Genomic DNA, 21,253 nt, shown 5'->3' with positions numbered 1-21,253 from the left:
ATACTTTTGCCGCAAATATATCTTAAATTGCATACTTTTGCTACAAATATCACTCTAATTAAATACTTTCACTACAAATATTTATTTAATTGGGTACTTTCGTTTGTATGTCACAATCGAACTTAACAGCGAAAATTGACGGATGTACTAAACTGCATAAAAACATAAACGAAAGGTACTTTCACCTCTAAAAAAAATAACTTATGTACTTAAGTACTACAAATATAATAAATTTGGTACTTTTACCACAAATATCATATATATATATATATATTCACTCTACATGATATTACAAGATAAGACAAGTTTCATCATTTGCATGCTCTAAGATAAGATTAATATTACGAGACACCTTAAAAGTTAAGGTGCTAACATCATATGAGATTTTATTTTATGGGTGATTAAATTTTAATTTACTTTACTAATGTTGAACACACTACAGTCCACACCACCTATAAAATGACACTTGGAGTAGTGTTAGGTATCAAAATATGCTTATAACAACACTATGAATCTACAAAAATCAAGATGATACGATAAGCATAAACATAACCTATTTCTCTTCACTAAGAAAAAGTCCTATGTTAAAAAAAAAAGATATAACTTCCGTGGGAATTAACACTTACAAAGGTGTCTCTTTGGGGATTATTTGAGATTACAAACACAAGATATGGCCTTAGCACATCCAAAAATATACAACCCGGCATCAATCCAATTTTGCAACCGGGCATATCATCAATTTATAATTTGGAAATATTATGTCCAGATATTATATAAATATATATATATATATATATATGAAAAGATAAACAAAAGGATTTGTATCCCGCAAAAAACTTTTAGAGAGAATAAATAATGTATGTGGATACAAAATGTTATTTACAAGAAACAAATAACAAGAACTACACATTTACGTATGGCACAAGCAAAAAAGTGAATTGTTAATATATGCAGGTCTACGTAATACCTTTTTATCCCAGTGAAAAAGAAATATTAAAGCCGATATCTGCAGCTCCTACTTGTCAAAAGTCTTTAATTGCCTCTCCAGCTGGTAACAAATTAAGAGACAAAATTAGAACCAGTTAGACCCAAGGCTTCGAATCAGTCATCTCACAGTTCCTGAACCACATTTCCCTTAACCAAATACAGGTCATGTTTTTGTATATGTTCAATCCTCATGCAGTGCTAATTTACAAGAAATGATCCAGAAAAAAAAATTCAAACCTTGAGGCTCTCCATTTTTTGCTTCTGCAACTCTTTAACAAGCTTCTCATTGCTGACATTCATAAACAGAGATGTGGCAGTTAAAAGAGAGTAAATAAATGAATGGAACATGTCTACTGAAAATTACATTTGGAAAATCCCACTTACTTTTGTTCCAGTAACATCACTTGAGATTCAAGGACTCTTTCTCTACTGCTATTAGTAACAAACCTCTGCAAAACATGATAACTCTTAAGTACGAATTCATTTCAATAACTTTATTACCATAAAAGTTTCGGGCTAAAATAAAGATTAAAAAAAATAATACTTTTGAACCGCTCTTGTGAAAAGTCTAGCAAATTAACCAGGACTATTTAATGGAAACATTGTTTTTAAGTTTCTATTCTAGAGTAGATAAAGGTTTAACATTTAAGTTCAGCTCAGCAGCTTAATTGAATAAATATGCAAGTAACCATAAGTGTCAATACTTGAGAAGATAAAACATGTCCAGTATACATAAAAAGAAGCAGCAAATAGCAGTCACTCTTTTTTCACTGGAAGAAAATTTTGCTGCCATCATATATACACCAAAAGTGGGTTATATGAATCTCCTTCACAGGCTTCACTTAATAATTTCAACTTCGTTATACCATTTTAAAGTGTCTTGGTGTTAAAAGGTATTTGGTTTCCATTCTAATCTACCGTTGTTAAACTTTAAAGTATCTCATCAATATGAATGCACCATACTGTATATTAAATAGAAAGCAAAACTCTGCAGTCGCAAAACCACACGTATCTGGTTACCTGATTGAGCTCATTGTTGCCTACTGGTTCCACCAACTCTCTGCATCTACCTTTCACTATGCAAATTGGAAAAATACAAGACTTATAATTTAGAAGATAAGAAGATGACAGCAACATGTTATGAAAATAAAGAATCGAGAAATATGAACACACCCGCAATTTGTTGTTGTACAAAGTTAATAGATCTTATTATTAGTTCCTGTAAAAAAAGAAGAAAAAAGAGAGAATTCAGAAGAAAAGAATCATAATTTCCGAAATAGTAAATAACAATACAAACTCCAGTACGCACTCTTTGTAATGCATTCTGCTGCAGGAGGTGTTGTAGAGAGGGAAGAATTGAAGCAGATGTATTTGATGTAGAACATAGAGGTTGCTCAGAACATGTGCTGACAAATCTATTCGAATTAATGTCCTAAAAAAACATAATTAATGGAAAAGGTTAAAATTCGAGTCAATAAATAATTTTTTGTCCAGGTTGTCGATGCTAGCGCATAAAACCATAAAGCGAATTGCACCACTTGAATCCACCTTTTAGATCCCTACAAAAGTTATATTATTCTTTTTATATTCAAAGAGCAAAATGTAAATGGGTTGCGAATGTTGGCTAGTAAATCAATGTATTGATAACATTGATGGCTTCTCATAAATGCACTTAAATTTTAATAAACATGATCTACTTTGTATTGCAATTAAGTATGCTATAGAACATTAAAGGCTCAGCTTTCTTGTTTCACAAATGAGCTTATGGTAATTTCTCAATCTAACCTTAGGACTGGAACCTAGGTTTTCAGCAAACTGCCCCTTGCGTGGGAAGGCCACTTTATCTGAGGCATTCTCTCCTGCATCAATATCATAGAACTGGTTATAAGTATAGACAAGAAATCATTTGAAAAAGTGAAAAAGGATATGGACAGATATCTATAAGAGATAGAGACGTACTGTAATCTTTCTCAAGATGATGTGTCAAGCGACCTCTGCAAATGAAATAATACATTAAAGATTTTATATAGCTAAGACATTGTAATAACATTATTGCCATATTCACTCAATAGGACTTAATATTTTTATTTTTTTTGCAATTTGAATCTGAATCAATTTCTCCATACCACAAGAATAAAAAATATAATTAGCATAAATATGAAGTTGATAAGAATTAGCATAAATATAATTAGCATAAATCTGAATCAATTTCTCCATACCATACCACAAGAACCAGTGTCAGGAAAAAAAAAAATGATGCTGATAAAGTATAGTCAAAATTATGACATTACTAATTTAAAGCTAAGCCTAAGATTGCAATTTTAAATGCATACAATATCTAGTATTTAAATTTAACTAGTACTTATATGCATACAACAACTAGTACTTAAATTAGCTAAGGAAATGTTGAGAATTGCACACACACTACGAGAATGTTATAACAAAGATTCTCCGCTCATATATATCTAAAAATAGATATTCATTTTGTAATAGATCATGAAACAACCAAAGCCATTTTACATACGTGTTTGCCTGAAAGGATAGCTTAGGAGATGAAGCTGGTGAACCATCAAGATTCCTGAGATCATTGCGCTCATCCTAAAAAAAAGCACAAGTAGATTAAACATAATCTCTAAATGTCATCTATTATTGGCACATAAAATGAAATGAAAAGAGTTTCATTCAAAATGAGTTGGTATTATTACCTTAATGAATTGCCCAGATTTTTCAGAATTGAAATGGTTTGAAGTTTCCTCTAGCTTTGCCTCTTCTTGAACTACTAATTTATCATATTCAGCCTTCTGTTTGCTTATACATTCTTGATTTTCGGTACCGGAAATAAAATCATCATCCTCAAGCTGGAAATAAAAGCCAACTTTATGAGTGAGCAAATAGATTGGCAATCTTACAATCAAAACTAATTCACAAGTTAATCCTAAGGGGAGAAAAGAGATCACGGGATTGACCTACTTACAAGAGCGGCCTGTTTTTTCATATCATTTAAATCAAAATTCCATGCACTGATTGCCCGTATATACTCTTGCTGCAAAGAATACAAGCTTCAAGCAAGGAAGTATTTAACGCATAGAATAGTGTAGACACGTATTCTTATAGTTAGTATCAACTTGCAGAATTGTAATACCCCAAAGAAAGAGAAAAAACCTGCTCATCTGCCACCATAGCCTTTTTTTGTGCAAGAAGAGCAGCCTCATTTTCCTGGACAACAGAGACAGGTCAAAACATGCAAGATAATGTATAATACAATACTAAGGTGCCATAAATACTCAGTAAAATTGAAAAATAGCAATATCAACCTTCACCAGCCTAAAACGATCACCAAGCGGAGGAAGGCCATCGAGAATGGCCTGAACTACATACTCTCTTGAACGTGCATGTTTGAAGAAACGATAATTTAAAAGCTTCTCTGATGTTGGACGCCTCTTTGGATCCTTTAATAAGCACGCAGTTACCAACTCTCTAAAGGACTGCAAAAGATTAGTAATCTCAGTATAGTGACCAATTCAGTATTTCAATAAAGTTTCAGATTAAATGGCATTTACACTTGAAAACTTCTTGTCCCTTTCATAATCAAGACCAGGTGGTCCATTTTGTAGGGTCATCAGTAAAACCTGCAATGCAAAATAAAAGGCATAATTTCGGTCAGAAAAGATCATTTTTATCCAAAAGCAAACATCATTTCAAACTAAGTATGAAAATTTTGCCTAGATCATTTCTGCAAACTCTGGAGCACAATGTTTATTAATATGAATAAACAAAATATACATATATGAAGATAGATGCACGGTTTAAAGAGTCAACAACAAAATAATTTTATTTGTTAAGTGTAGCTGCAGAGAGATTTTGATAGAACAAAGCATCAATAGCACACTTAGAGAATAATGTTTCGAATGATTGGATGTGAATAGAGAGTAGAAGAAAAGACCAAACAATTTATCAATTTGCAAGCACACAGTATGCATTATTATATTATTGTTCAGAAACAATTTTTTGGGCATGCACAACTAACAAGTACAATGCAATATTTCAAATAATCATGAAATGTACCTTCATTGGTGGATAGTTGGACAGTGGAGCACGACCATGAGCAAGTTCAAGAGCTGTTATTCCGAATGACCAAATGTCTGCTCTGTATAAATGAAACAAATAAAGATATTCATATGTGTAAATCAAACCTTAGGCACTTTGAATGCTACAAGACAAACCTAGTAAGGAAACCAAACATAGTCACATCATCTGAAACTCTTGTATGATAGGAAAATTTGTGTTCATTCACTGAAATTAATAGATCACCATTTTTATAAAAAGAAGTTGACAGTGATTTTCAGTTTTCTGATTTATGGATATTAAAATATATAAGCACCAGATGAATGTGTATTATAGTCACAAAAATTGGTGAGACGATATGTTTATGCATAAGACTCTACTGAATGAACTACTCTTAAAAACAAAAGAAATCATTTAACCTGCACAGGTAAAAAGTAATTGCTCTCCAAATAGTGTACAATGGGGATACAGTACAAGAATGGCATACTTACTTAAAGTCATATCCATTCAATTGCTGCATAACTTCAGGAGCCATCCTGTGCAAAATGTTTGACGATATGATATGCAAGTAGATAAAATTGGAAGAGTAAAGGTTAAAATTTGGAGTCGAGTCCAATGCATTAAGCACAGTAATTCAGTACATATATTCACACACACACACACACACACACATATATATATATATCAATTAAGTAGATCGGTGGTAATTCAGACCAGCATGGAGTTCCAACAAAAGTATTTCTTGAATGCCGTCTATCACCATTATCAAACAAACTTGCTGAAACACCAAAGTCTGCTAATTTAACTGAGCCTTTTGCATCAATCAATATATTTCCAGCCTGCAGATATTAAAGTAGAAAGGTATAGAAATGAATGGATGCTTGTTGATGTATTACATGCAAGCATTACAAAGGACCAACAATGACACTTATCAAATAAACAAGGATAAATTTGACATGGCAAGATTTTAGGAAATTTTCACAATAAGCAAGTGTAAATACCAAGCACATGTTCAGATGGATGATTACGTTAAACTCAAGAGCATTTTACTAATATGCTCAAGAGCACGCTCACAAGATGTATGCATTTGTGGTTATATTTCTCAGTATCTTTTACTGTTTTACCACAGCAATGCAATTGGCGAGAAAGATATCTGCAAAAGTTCCTACAGATAACAAAACAATGAAATACCTTAACATCTCTATGAATGAGTCCATGGGAATGTAAATAGACAAGAGCTTTCAGAACTCCAAGCAACAATGTGGCGATAATAGGCTGATCAAAACCATTTGGTTGAACAGATTTCATTATGTGAACACATGATCCACTGGCCATGTATGGCGTCACAATCCAAAGACTTGCGCCAGCTGTGAAAGAGCAGTGTGCCTTCAGTAGATTCGGATGATCAAGCAAGCTCATAGTTTGGGATTCGCGACGAATGACATCCTGTTTAGACAATTAAATCCAAACACAAGTAAAAACAAAATCAACAAGAGATACAATCATGATAACTGTATAACTATAAACTTATAACCACCTTAGTCATGATGAACTATGGATCAAAATACTGAAATCAATAAACTATAAAATGTTGTTTTGTTTTCAAAAAGAAAAAATCTATCAACTATAAAATAACTAAATTTGTTAAGCTGATAGATGCAACGGCATAACTGGCAAGAAAACTAGAAACACTAAAAAGGCAACACTATAGTTACAAGTCTGCCCAAAACTAGCAATAAGATAACGTAAAGAACAGCTAATACTAAAGCAAAGCAATCACAGATTCACATATACTCAAATTAGGTACATACCAAGTCACTGTTGCACTTTTCCAAATCCAAAATTTTGATAGCAACAATCTCATTGAATGGGATACATAGAGCTCTGTACACAGTGGCACTAACACCTTGACCCACTTCTTCATGCAACTTGTAATCTTCAGGATTAACTGGAAATTTCGTAGCTGAAGAATGCTCCATTGTTGCTTTCTTATGATATATCAGCAAAACACGTCATTGCTCCTATTATTACAAAGAAGCATTAATACAACGATAAAATGAATAAATTAAATTAAAGAGAACACAAACAATAATGAAGAACAAATAAACAATAAAAATACTCCTGACAAAAAAAATACTAAGTTGAATTCATTGGCGTCTTTCTTTCACCTCTTTGATTCTTTTAAAGCCAACCCAGTACAGGTTTAAACTTTTATTGCTCAGACATTTGTGTATTCTCTAAATATATGATCATATATCTCGAAAAGAATATAAATTTATACAACCCTGACTAAGTTAAGCTCTCACCGATTGAAAAAAGACATAAATATATTCTGCTTACCAACTCAAATCCTCAAAAATATCATGTAAATTTATATATGCTTTCAAATTATTAGAAATGATAACGAAATCGATTCAAGCCAAATAGCACAGTTATTTAAAAATAAAACCATAAAAATTGCAGTCGAAATTAAATAGGGAAATGAAGGAGCAGAAAAGTGTTACAGTGAGGGCTGTGTCAAAGGATTCTGCCATTAATAAAGAATCTTGTACAGCTCTGGTTCTGTCTTGTCTGAGTCTTCAGGTGTAGATCTCTGTCTAAATCGAATCCACTCCAACTCTTTCACATTTTTCTTGGTTACTCCCACAATTAATCAGTTGGCCCCAAATCCTAATTAGGTTTCCTTTTTATTTTTATTTTTTTTGCTGGTTCATTGGTTTGTATAACTACAGTTTAAGCCTTTGTATATGCCCATTTTTGTAATAATAAAAACTATAATAATTGTATGCGATATTTATTGGATATTTTGTTTCTTTTAAGCTCCAAATTCATTTATGTTAGTTTATAAAACAATAAATTAAATTTTGGTGTTATTAATATCTAACCAAAGGCAATGTCACTTGGGTACATATTATTTCAACCTTAAATCTACTTAATTTCTAAATTTCTTACCTACTCATTATTTATATTTGACTTACTAAGTATTTTGTTTGTCTATCAAGTTGAACCTCCTCATGTTCGAATAGTGGGATTAAATTGGGCTCATTATATTAGATTTTCCATTTAAGCTATATTTTTTACTTTTTATATATCTTTGGCTACCAATAATAACTTAGATTATCAAAATAAGTTGGTTGTACTTTATTTAGATATTGAATTTTTATGGTCTAAATTTTTGGAGGTTTCTCTATCAGGTATAGGTCGTAATAATAATAATAAAACGACACATGAATTAGTGAAGCATACTTTTAAACTAGATAATGAACTTTAGTGAAATAAATTTTATTGGTCCTCCGCCTATTTGTAATGTGTCTCTTTTCAATCTTAACATTGAAAATTATTCTTAAATAATGTCTCCTTCACACATACCTCACACACCTAATAATCCAATCAACATTAGAAATAAAATTACTTGTAACTTATAAAACAAAGAGTTATTTTAGGTGTGTTAAAAAAAAACTAGTAATAAAGCATGAAATTGATGAATTTTTAATAAATTATAATAAAAAAACTTGTGAGCTTAGAAAAAAATATATGATTTTTTATAATTTATTAGTTAGTAAATATAAAATTATCAATTCACACCCCTACGGGTCATGCACGATAACACGACTTGAAACCCACATGAAGTTAACAGGTTTGGGTTTACCTTAAACGGGTTTTGGTCATTTTTTGGTTAACCCGTCTAACCAGTTTAATAAACGAGTCGAGTTCGAGTTGACATGTTTAACACGAAATTGACATGTTAATGACCTATTTAAAATTACATACTTTTATTTATCACATTTTTGTATTTAAAATAGGCTCATAGTTTAGAAATATGATAATTTGTTTTATATTAAACGTGTTAAATGAGTCATAAATATGTTATAAATGTGTTAAACGTGTCATAAACATGTTAATTAGTTGATAGGTTGACTCAAATTTAACACGATCTTTATATAAACAGGTTACGCGGATCATGTTGGGTCAACCTGTTTATAAACAGGTCGAGTTTGTGTTTTAGTTTTCAACACGATTAATAAATTGGTCAGGTTTGAATTAAGCATTTTCTTATAATGTAGGAGCATTAACACGACACGAACACGACCCATAAACATGAATTGTCGACCCTAATTCACACCACTTAGAAAAAAAATAAAGATGTTTAACTTTTTTTTTTACATCAAATGGTTCAAATAAATATATAAAATAGTATACTAACTTATTCACAATGTTTATGTATGAAATTTTTTAGGATAATTTTGTCAATGTTAAAACTAACGTTAGGTTAGATCAAATTATATTATTAACAAATTTATTTAGAATAACTAACATTTTAAAAAGTGTATCTTAAGAATATAATTAATATTTAAATTTAAAGAGAAAGATAAATATATAAATAAAATGAGTAGTTGAATTTTTTTTTAATAATAGTGTCTATATAAAATAAGTGATAGTGCATATTTATAAACTATTATTTCTGATTTCAGTTTTAAAAAAAAAACTATTATTTCTTATAAAGCGCTGGTAATCGTATTGTAAATATTATATAGAAAAATGATTCTAACACTCCTCAAGAAATAAATATTAAATGTGTATTTGCCACAAAAATATTAAATATGTATTAGTTGCAATTAGCCACACACAGATGTGTTCCAATAAAATGTAAAAATACATATCAAATAATTTCCAGGAAATTTGAACAAAAATGAATTCAAACTTTTACAAATTCAAATGGTACAAGGTTCTTTAATTGGTTGGTTGGAGTGATTTGTGTTTCTTTATACACATTACATATGAAAAGAATCACACTTACAAATATTTTTTAGTGGGAATATTTTTTTTTTGCTAAACTTACACTTTTGTTTATATGATCTAAACAACTATGTTTGCATTATAAGTGTTCTCTTATTTTTTGGCTGGTCCATATAATTTTAATTTGTACAATTTTAACTCATAAAATTGGAAAATATGTTTCTTTCTTGATAGTATTAGAGCTTTTATTAAATAGACAATCAAAGTACAGTATTAACCCTTCAAAAACAAAGTACAGGAATTGACACATTTTATATATAAGTGGTGGCTTTTTTCAGTGGATCTAAATGAGAGTTGTACTAATGATAAAACGTTTTTATTAATTTTTGGAGGAGTCGTATTAGTTGAATTTTCCAGACATTATTAGCTGTGTCCAGATCATTATTAAGAATATATAGTAAGCAGAATGAACCTTTTATATGGGCTCTAAATTTTCATCTAAGTAGGGCCCATGTCGGTTTGCCATCCTAACACAAGATCATTGGGCCACCTTTTCTGTCTTACTGCATTACGGGTGAAGCCCACTATAGAACCTACGATTCTATTTTTTTTCGAGGGATTTATATTTTAAATATATCCACAATTAGGAAAAAAAATGTAACTTTTTTACATTGATGTTTTTGTTTTCTTGATTGTACTTAGGGCTGATCATTGGGCGGGTTGGTCGGGTTACAATGCATTTTTACCTGTTCAATGTCATAATCGGGTTAGCAAAAGTGACTCGTAACTTGCCCAATTAAGAAAAAAAAATTTTAACCTGTCCAATAATTTAGACGGGCTGGTCGGGTTAACCTGCCCAAACCGAAATGATATTCTTTTTGGGCGGATTGTGGTATTTTTTTTTTTTACATTTTTGTAATTTTTTTCTTTTAAATACTAATACTAATAGTGTGAAATTTATCTTTTTAAGCTTAAAACAATATTTTAAATTTATAGTAAAAAAATTAAAATAAAACTTAATTAATTTATATATTTATTTGAATATATTAAAAATAATAAATTCTTAATTGGGCGGGTTGGGTTATATTGGGCGGGTTGATAATTTTTTTCAACCCGCCCAATGTAACAATTGGGCGGTTTAAATTTTGGTCGGTTTATTCGGGTTGCGTTTTTTGGCGGTTTTTTCTGATTGGTTTGGGCGGATTATTCGGATTGGGCGGGTTGTAAAAATTTATGCACAGCCCTAATTGTAGCCGTCTATATTCTAGAAAATAGCTTATATTTAATTTTCTAGGAAAAACCTCAAAAATGAAAAGGAACAAAAATTGATGTGGTATATATGGTTTTTTTTCTTCCCAAAAGTAGTATATGGTGTAATTTTCTTTAATTTTTATTCTAACTCAGTTTACGTTTAATATACAATCTAATTCAATAACATTGCATCATTTTTTCTAGTTACATTTTAATAAAAAAGATTTTATATATATATACTAGATATGTTTAATTTTATTTATATAATTTATTAATTATTTATCATTGACATATAAATTATAAATAAATAAATAATATTGTATATAAAAGAATGACATACACACATTAAATAAAAAATTAAACTAAAATATTGTTTACTTTTTTAAAATATATATAATATGGTAACTTTTTTAAACATAAATGATAATTTTGTAATAAAATTAAGATTATGTATTATATATTATTATAATTATATTTTATAATATTTAAATTTATATTAATATACGTATTAAATGTCTAATTATGTATTAAATATTATTATAATAATAATATTTTATAACATTTGAATTTAAATTTATGTTAATATAATTATTATATATAGTTTTATATTAAATATTATTATAATAATGATATTTTATAATATTTGAATTTATATTAATATAATTAATAAATATTTATTTTAGTTAGTTTTAAAGATATATTTCGTTAAATATTTAAAATATTATGTTAAAGTTAACAAAACAAATAGTTGAACTCAAGAATTTCCGTTATTTACACACATTTTATATAGAAAATATATATAAATAAAAGAATATAAATAAATAATGACAAAATATTGGAAATTGAATATCTCAAAAATATGAAAATACTGTATCTTCTCTAAATATTTTGTCTTTCTCCAATCCCATATCTAAATTCATATTCCTCTTCTTCATCAACTAGATCAAATTATATTTTTAGATGAAATTTACTCTTTTTTTTTATAAATTTTGACTAGTTTATTTTTTGGCAAAGTTAAAATCAATTGGATCCTTCTTCCCAACAGAATATGGACCAACATTCAAGTCCAAATCTTTCCTAGAAGAATAAAAATCAAGAAAATCTAGGAAATATGGTAAAACAACAGAATAAGCGTTCACATATGGCAAAGCAATACTCTCATTCTTCTTCCCCGTCAAAGAATTGTAGACAGTTAACATCCTACTCTTAATGGAAAAGTGAATAAAAACTCAATGCAACTGAACCTTCACATGCACAGGAAAAAGAACATGATCCACATCCACCCAAGGAGTGTTACAAAACAAATAATCACCAATAATGTAATCTGAAATTAGACTATCAAAACGAATGCTGCTTGAATCACATTTGGCCGCCACAAAGTTTTCATACAAACCCTTGATAGTTGCATCAAACCAAGAGTCTGTAGTTGTAACCCTCTTGTTCAAACCATCAATCAGCTTAATCTTCTTCCTCAAGTAATAAAAACATACATTTATATGCTACAAAAAATAAATAAACATACAAAAGTTACGAACCTGGATACTAGCCAATATATAATAAAAAAAAACAAGTTACACACAATGCTACAAGAACCTGGTTACTACCCATAAATAATAAAAACAATTTACAGACAGTAGTAAAAGGAACCTGGTTACTTGTCTTAACCATGATCAACAACAAAAACAAAAATATCTAAACAAACAAAGACTAATTAAGAAACATTATACCAAGAACCTGGTTACTAGCCAATATATAATAAAAAAAAAACAAGTTACACACAATGTTTTAAAGAACCTGGTTACTACCCAAAATTTAAAAATAATTTACACACTTATTAACAGGAACCTGGTTACTTGACTTAAACATGATCAAAAAAAAAAAAAAACATCTAAACAAACAAATACTACTAAATAAACATTATAACAAGAACCTGGTTACTTACAGTGTCCATAAGATCCTCCCCACAAGTTTGAAGCTTGTAAAACCACATTTTCTCACAAATTTTAACAAAAGAATAATCCATTGATGGATTGATAATGTTATTGACATCAGAAAATTTCTTCTTCCTTCAAAATAAATATATATATATATTAACAAACAATTAAATATCAAGAATAATAATATTAAACAAAATATAAAAAAACATACTTATTCTTAAAATTCATTTTATCCTCAATCCAAGAAATATAATCCAGGCAATCATTCTTTGAAACATTCTGCCCAATTTCATTTTCAAATGGAAGCAATCCTCTAACAATCACCACTTCCTCTCCCTTCCTCTTCACAGTTTCTTTTACTTCAGAAGAACCAAACTCAGTAACAAAAGGAGACTTGACATGAGTACTAGGTTTAGGCTCCCTCTTTTCAATAGCAACAGGAACCTCATCATCATCACCAACCATCACAACCTTCCAATCATCCTTACTCCCACTAAATATCTTTTCTCCTTCTGCATACTTAACAGTTTTATCAATAACACTCAAAATCTCTGGATCCACATAAACTTCTTCAAAACTTAAACCAACTGAACTGAACTCAGACTTCTTTGTAAAATCCTATAATGAATAACAATAAAATCAATTACAACAAATTCAATTTTAAATAAAATAATACAAGAAACAAAAACAAAAATAAATTATAAAACCTTATCTCCACCCACAACATTTGACAACTCCAACCCAGAATAAACAGCATCAAAATTTTCATTTAAATCATTCTCGACACCCTTAAAGAAATAATGAAACTGGTTACACTAAACAACTACAAAAACACAACATACTATTAAGAAACATAAACCAGTTACCTTACTACCATCAGACTCTTCAGCTGAATCATTTCCACAATCCTAGCCAAAAAAAAAACAAAACAATCTGGTTACAACTAAAAATGGTTAAAAAAAACAATAAAGCATAAAAACAAACAAGTTACCTTAGAATCATCAGAAATAGGACTGGAAACATTATCAAAATCAGCTGGCTTTTCCCCTTCATTAAAACTAGCATTTTCATCACTTGTATTTGCAACTTTTTCAGAATTTTTTGCAACAAATTTTGCAATCATTGCAGATAAATCACTGAGTTTCCCCATGAACTCAGATCTCATAACTGCAATGTCACTAATAATAGTTTCTTGGCATGCTTTTATTGATGAGATTGATTCACAAATCAATCTCAACTTTTCACTATCAACCTAAAAAAACAAAATAAAATACTTTACAAAACAAAAAACAAAAAAAAAAAAACATAAAAAGAAACCTATAAATTTCAAAACAAAATAATATTTTTTTTTAACTAAAACAAACAACAAAACTAACCAGTACCTGGGAACCCGGACTATTGTCTCCATCTTCAGCACACACCTTCGACAAGTATAAAGGCTCAAACTTAAACTTCTTTACTGCCAGTTTCTTTCTCTCCTCAGAAGACGGATAGACATTCAGGATAGTCAACTGAATAAATTAAAAATATATATATACAAAATCAAGAATACTGGTTACCATCAACTGAAACCAGGTACACAAACAAAAATCCAAAAATGAATCAAACAAATTTAGCAAGAAACCAGTTACAAAACAAAAAGATTATACCTTCTGATTGTTGAAAACATTTCCCACCAAGTTTGCATAGAAGGCATTATCTGTACTCTTCCAATTCAACAAACGTGGAAATTTTTTCCCAACCCGTTGACAAAACTCAGAACTCAACTCAGCTATACTTTCATATATCCATACAAGAAAAGCAATGGGAAACCCAAGAAGTTTGCAAGGGTGAAGGCCAACCTTCCCATCAACAAACAGTCCATCAAAAATTTTATTCCCACCCTTCAAAGCAGTTTTCAAATAATGAAAACTCCTATCCCATACAAACTTGCCAAAACTAATATTTGTTAATTCAAAAAAATCTCGATCAACCATCTCAAAAAAGAAATCATCAACCAACTTATCACTAGTATAGCCGTACAAATAGTTAACTAGGATATGAACTATACCCAATTTCACAACATCCTCATCATCAACTAGATCCTTACTAATAAAAGCATTGCGTAATTCAGACTTTGACACCTTACCAACAAAACGGCCAAATATTTTTTTCTTAAACAAAACTTTCTTTTTTTGAAAACAACTTAAATCAAAATCACCATCACATCTAAGACCTGTAACTAGAGCAAACTCTTCAATAGAAAACCTACACACTCTACGACCAAGCTGAAACCACATTTCCTCTTCCTCCCTCTCATGAGAGACCTCTCTCAATAACACAAGCTGGGCAAGTTGAGTTTGAAAATGAATATCACATACTTCTAAAAAGTGCCCAAATGGGGTCTTCTTAAACAATGATTTCTGACTTTTCGTTAACTTAGATTTCAAGTCAGTAATGACACTCTTGTCATTAAAATGTTGAACCTTACTACCAAACATCTTGGAGGGGTTTATCTTTAAATGAGCCTGCAGAAAAAAAACAAAACAATTAAACATGCAACCAGTTCCAAAAAATATAAACATGAAAAATTGATAAGTACTTTACATTTATAAAACCACTTATATGTATTTAACTTTGTATGGTTGAAATATACATATAAAAAAAAAAACAATTCATTCACTAAGGTAACCAGTTAAAAAATCATTAAGCAAAATCGTTCACTGTTATCTGCAAAGTAACCAGGTACATATGTAACCAGGTACACATTAAACCAGGTACAAAAAAATAATAAAATAGTTTAACAACAAAAAAAAACACAACAATAACAATAAAACAAACACAAAACAGAATTTAAAATTATGCAAATTAACTACAAATCTACAAGAACCAAGATACACAACCATAAAAAAATTAAAAAAACAGAATCCACATGTAACCAGGTACAAAAAAAAAAACAGTTTAACAACAAAAGAAAACACAACAATAACAATAAAACAAACACAAAACAGAATTGAACATTATGCAAATTAACTACAAAACTTCAAGAAACCAGATACACAACCATAAAAAAATAAAACAAACATAATCCACCCAATGTGAAACACAATAACGGAAACATAAACAGATGAACAATTTTTTATTATAATAATTAAAAAAATAAACACATACCACAACATGTTTAGTCTCATGAGAATCATTTCCAGCATCCTTACTACCAGATGCACACGAATCATTCGTCTGTTTAACAGTAGAAGGCGATTTACTTGTCTTCCTTGCAACAGAGGAAGGGGATTTACTCTTCTTCCTTGCAACAGACTTCAAATGTGTAATGTTACTCCTTCGAGGAAGAATCTCGCCAATATCATCCCCTACATTCTTCGATTCATCCTCTACTATACCATAAATTTTATTCTCAGAACCAGAAACACCACCGCATTCACCACAGTGATCCATCACACAAATTCGAGCAAGAGAAATATACAATGCACTGCATAAAAAAAACAAACAACACAAATGAAAAAAGAATAACAGATATACATATATATAGAGCACAAATTACAAATAACTACCCATAAACTTCCCAAATAATAAACTGATAAAAAACTGACAAAAACCCCACTAAAAAACTAACGATAAAATCGTGCACCAAAAATAAAAACCACCATTAACACAGATTAAAAAATAACCACCCACGACAGAAAAATATATAATACAAAGCAAAATTAACAATCAATTTACATTAAAAAAATAAAAAAAATGAAAAAACTGAAACCAGGTACTCACCGATACGAAAACACCACAAAGAGGCACAAATCCACAACGAGAAACTTATAAAAATCCTAAGAAAAAGAAAAAAAAAGAAGAAATCAACACAAAAAACAAAATGCTGAAAGAAAGAAAAACTTCGAACCAAACGATATATAAAAAACGTGATACTGAAGCAAACGGAGAAAGACATACCTGAAACCAGGTACTCACCGAGACGAAGACACGCACAGAGGGCACAAAATCGACAACAAAAAACTCAAATAAATCCTAACACAAGAACGAAAACTAAGAACACAAATCACCACTGAAGAAAACGTGATACTTAATAAAATATACTAATAAAATTGAGAAAACGTGAAGCAGATAAAAACGTGATAGAGCATATGTACTCAAGTACCTGCATGCATACTGGGAATTGATTTCCTTACAAAAAAAAATTCAAAAAATAAAATAAAATAAAATAATATAAAAAATACATAAAATGACTGAAAAATCCTCACAAAAATACACATAAATGCATAATAAACAAACTACTGAAATAAAATTTTCTTACAAAAATGTTTACCAAAATAATAAAAAATAAATAATAATAATAAAAAGACAAAAATTCCCTCCTAAAAATACCCCTATAGAATAAAAAAACGTATACAAAAAAATATGGGATACAAAAGCAACGTTTTGATAAATATGGGAAAACAAAACCCATAAAAAAGGAAAACAACAAAAAAAACCATAAAAAATGCACACACAAAAAAAAGCCATATATATCAAATTTTATTGAATTTTCCCATACTTCATGTAAATTCCTCTATTTTTTTTCCAAATCACTTTTTTTTTTTTTTTGATCATATTTTTTTTTTTTCCAAATCACTTTTCCTTCAACTTTAGTGTAGAAATTGTGATTTTTCTCCACTCACTTCCAAGTTATCTTCATAAACTCTAATGAGTCATCACAAAAATGGTCCACTTGGTGGAAATGTCATTGGGATAATCATTAGCAACCAAAATTAGTGATTCAAATTTTAAAAAATTAATGTATGAAACAACTCAAAAACCATTGTTGCTTATTTCTGTTACTGAAACTAGTGAATATAATAACGAGTAACCTTTGTGTCATGATTTTGTTACTAGAACTGATTTATAAAGACAACCAATATCCTTATCACTGGTTTGAGTCGCTAAAGCTTACATAAATATCAACTATAGTAACATTTTGTTAATTAAGATTGATACTAAAATTGATATACAAAACGAGCATGTTTAGGGGTCTATGGTTTTGATGCAAAGTTTAGGGGTCTGATTCACCGTTGCATTTCCAAAGTCACTTACTTTGTCTTCTTAGTCTGTTGAAACAGTTCTCCCCATCTCTGGGTTTGAGACAAGGAGATCCATTGACGTTGTATCTTTTCATCATATGCAGTGAAATCATATTTAGCCTCATTCTCAGAGAAGAAACAAATGACTCATTTCATAGGTTTAAGATTTGTCCAACTCACCCTCCGATTTCTCATCTAATGTACGTAGATGACACTTTCATTTTCTGTCGGGCTTGAAGAAGGAAGTGGATGTGGTCCTTCAAGCTCTTCACACCTAAGGATGTAAATGGGGCAGGTTGGCCCCGCCCCGTTAAAGATCCGTCCCGACCTGCTAAGCTTCTGCCTTGACTCGACCTGACCCGACCGAATGTGATGGAGCGGGTCAGACCCGACCCGGTAATGTTTTTTTTTCTTTAATAAAAAAAAGACTATTTTTAAAAAAATGTTACGATATACAAATAAATGAAAAGAAAATCTGTCATACTAGACATAAATGAGTTGCTGAATTTTTTTTATAAATTGCCATGCATATTAAAATAAAATAAAATTTCACATACTTCAAAGCAAAACATCAATTTTTTTCTTTATCTCTCTTAAATATATTTTGTTTTATTTATATATACTAGATACAAACAACGTGTAATATGCACGTTTGCTTAGTTTTATTTATAGAATTTATTAATTATTTTTATTAAATTTATATTAATGCCATATAAATTTCAAATTATCCTATTTTAATTAAATAATATATTTATTTTTGTTTAAGTTTATGTTTGTTCTAGTTTTTGAATTTGGGAGTAACAATAAGATATTATATATTATATGTTTAATGTAACATTAAATATTATATGTGAATTTTAAATTTAAGTTTCTCACTAGTTTTTTTTTTTAAATAATTTGTTGTTAATTCATAGTATATTATATTATATGTTGAATATGATATTATTATAATAAATGAGTTTAAGTTTAATTAAATTTTATTTAAGTGATTTTATTATTTTTAAATAATTATCATTGTAAAATATCTCAAAAATATTATATTTTAATTTGTTTAATTATTTATTATTTTAAAATAAGTATTATTGTAAAATATCTCAAAAATATCATATTTTAATTTATTTAATTATTTATTATTTTTAAATAGTTATTATTGTAAATAATTCAAAAAATATCATTTTTTTTAACTATTTATTTTATTTTATTTAAGTTTAAGTATTTACAAATTATCGTTAAATATAAAAATATTCTATTAAATATAAGAATATTATGTTAAAGTTAATATTAAAAAAATAAAAAACCGTTAAAACCAATAATTTCCGTTATCTACACACTTATTATATAGAAGAAATATATATTTGGATTGTAGATCACTCTAAATAGTTGTAGTAATTAGTTTTTTTTTAAATAATTAAAAAAAACAGGTCGGGACGTGATCTGACTAGCCCCAGTTTTGCCCCACTTATTTTCGGATCATAGGTCGCCCAGTTGGGTCGGGGCTCCAACCCGCCCCGATCTACCGAGTTTTTTTGCCATCCCTTTGGGACACACTTACTGCAATTGGTCTGGGCAGGAGCTTAATACCCACAAGTCTGCTGTCATTTTCTCCTCTAAATACCAATCCTACTATTCGTGATGAAGTCAATGAGTTATTGCAGTTCAGAGAAATGACCACGCAATATAGAGGGTGTTTGGCACCTTAACTAAAAAATTGTTTTTTGTTTTTAAAAGTTAAAAACTGTTTTTTGAAAACAAGTTGGAGTGTTTGGCATTGTTTTCAGAAAACAATTTTTAAAAACAAAGTTACAAAAAACAGAAAATTTTGAGAACAACAAAAAGTTGTTTTCTGTTGTTCTCAAATTTTCTTTCCTAACTTTCTCACTTCTTATTTTTCATTATTTTTTCTTTCAAATTATTTTATCTCATTATTTATTATAAATTTTTTAAATATTTTTCTCTTTATAAATATATTTATTAATTTTTCATTTAAAATTTTAAAAAAATAAAACTAAAAAGAATTATTTTTAAAAAACATTAATCAATCGCCTCTTATTTTCTAAAAACTACAAAAATAGGGCCTGTTTGGCATTGTTTTCTGTTTTTTGTTTTCAAAATTTTGTTCTCAGAAATGAGAACAGAAAACTGTTTTTGTAGTTTTCAAAAAACAAGAGGTGTTTGGTTAATGTTTTTTGAAAATATTTTTTTTTAGTTTTATTTTTTTAAAATCTTAAATAAAAAATTAACAAATATATTTGCAAAGAGAAAAATATTTTAAAAATTTGTAATAAATAATGAGATAAAATAATTTGAAAGAAAAAATGATGAAAAATAAGAAGTGAGAAAGTTAGTAAATAAAATTTGAGAACAATAGAAAACAACTTTTTGTTGTTCTCAAAATTTTATGTTTTTTGTAACTTTGTTTTTAAAAATTGTTTTCTGAAAACAATGACAAACACTCCAACTTGTTTTCAAAAAACTGTTTTTAGCTTTTAAAAACAAAAAACAGTTTTTTAGTTATGGTGACAAACCTATTTTACGTTTTCAAAAAACAAAGCGAACCAAACCCATAAATTCCTAGAGAATCCCCTGTTTTTCTCTAAAAGTACAAGGAAGGACTTCCAATATATCAAAGATAATATTATTACTCGTCTGGAATGGTGGAAATGTAAGATTCTTTCTCAGGCTGATCGATCAACTCTCATTATAAGGTCGTCACTCAAAGTCTCTCGGTCTATACAATGTCTCCTCCTTTACTCCCTAAAACCCTTTGTGATGAGCTTGATAAGGCAATCCGAAAATTTTGGTGGATTGGCGTTTCTCAGAAGACCCGTTTCTTGGCTCTTTCTTACCGGGACTCAATTTGTATCCCTCGTGAAGGTGGGGTCCTAGGGTTCAAGAGATTTTCTGACCTTAATCTTGCTATGCTCACTAAACTTGGATGGCAGTTAGCAGCTAGTAAAAGCTCTCTGTGGTGTGAGGTATTCAAAGCAAAATATTTATGGCCTGGAATAGCGTTTTGGTCAGTCAAGTTGCCTACCAACGCTTCTTATTGGCTAAAGGGATTCTCACTACTACAACCTTTATCTGGAATGAATGTTGTTACCTCATCGGAAATGGCTTGGGGTTTGACATTTGGAATGCCCCGTGGGTTCCTTGGCTAAGTTGGGATCAGTATAGAGCTGCCTTTAATCCTAGAATCATGGTTCCTAACCA

General features: G+C 29.5%; 1 protein-coding gene across 2 annotated transcripts; it reads right to left on the bottom strand.

Annotated features, from left to right (window-relative positions):
- Positions 1-806: 806 nt before the first annotated feature.
- LOC133822105 (serine/threonine-protein kinase BLUS1-like) lies at positions 807-7,792 on the bottom strand. 2 transcript variants are annotated; one of them, XM_062254332.1, is made up of 20 exons: positions 7,584-7,792; positions 6,864-7,073; positions 6,244-6,498; positions 5,767-5,891; positions 5,544-5,588; positions 5,053-5,134; positions 4,548-4,616; positions 4,302-4,472; positions 4,150-4,203; positions 3,962-4,030; positions 3,693-3,845; positions 3,512-3,585; positions 2,947-2,981; positions 2,773-2,846; positions 2,297-2,419; positions 2,161-2,206; positions 2,008-2,063; positions 1,372-1,436; positions 1,225-1,276; positions 807-1,048 (listed from the first exon to the last, which is right to left on the bottom strand). In XM_062254332.1, exons 2-20 carry the CDS (start codon positions 7,029-7,031, stop codon positions 1,016-1,018), a joined length of 1,749 nt encoding a protein of 582 aa, XP_062110316.1. In that variant the 5' UTR covers positions 7,032-7,073; positions 7,584-7,792; the 3' UTR covers positions 807-1,015. The 2 variants fall into 2 exon arrangements, with proteins under 2 accessions (XP_062110316.1, XP_062110315.1); XM_062254331.1 differs by having other exon boundaries at positions 7,557-7,791.
- Between the last annotated feature and the right edge of the window lie 13,461 nt (positions 7,793-21,253).

This window comes from Humulus lupulus, chromosome 3 (genome assembly GCF_963169125.1).
Source record: "Humulus lupulus chromosome 3, drHumLupu1.1, whole genome shotgun sequence".
Lineage (NCBI taxonomy): Eukaryota > Viridiplantae > Streptophyta > Magnoliopsida > Rosales > Cannabaceae > Humulus > Humulus lupulus.
The sequence above is the reverse complement of the archived record's forward strand: the minus strand, read 5'-3'. Positions and strand labels throughout refer to the sequence as shown.

What these genes read in the sequence shown, in the direction of transcription:
- LOC133822105 (XM_062254332.1), bottom strand. Translation starts at nt 7,031, where the DNA reads ATGGAGCATTCTTCAGCTACGAAATTTCCAGTTAATCCTGAAGATTAC. An exon ending in TCATTCATAGAGATGTTAAG is followed by an intron (nt 5,892 to 6,243) that starts GTATTTCATTGT and finishes TAATATCTGCAG; the next exon opens with GCTGGAAATATATTGATTGA. An exon ending in AATCTGGGCAATTCATTAAG is followed by an intron (nt 3,586 to 3,692) that starts GTAATAATACCA and finishes GCTTTTTTTTAG; the next exon opens with GATGAGCGCAATGATCTCAG.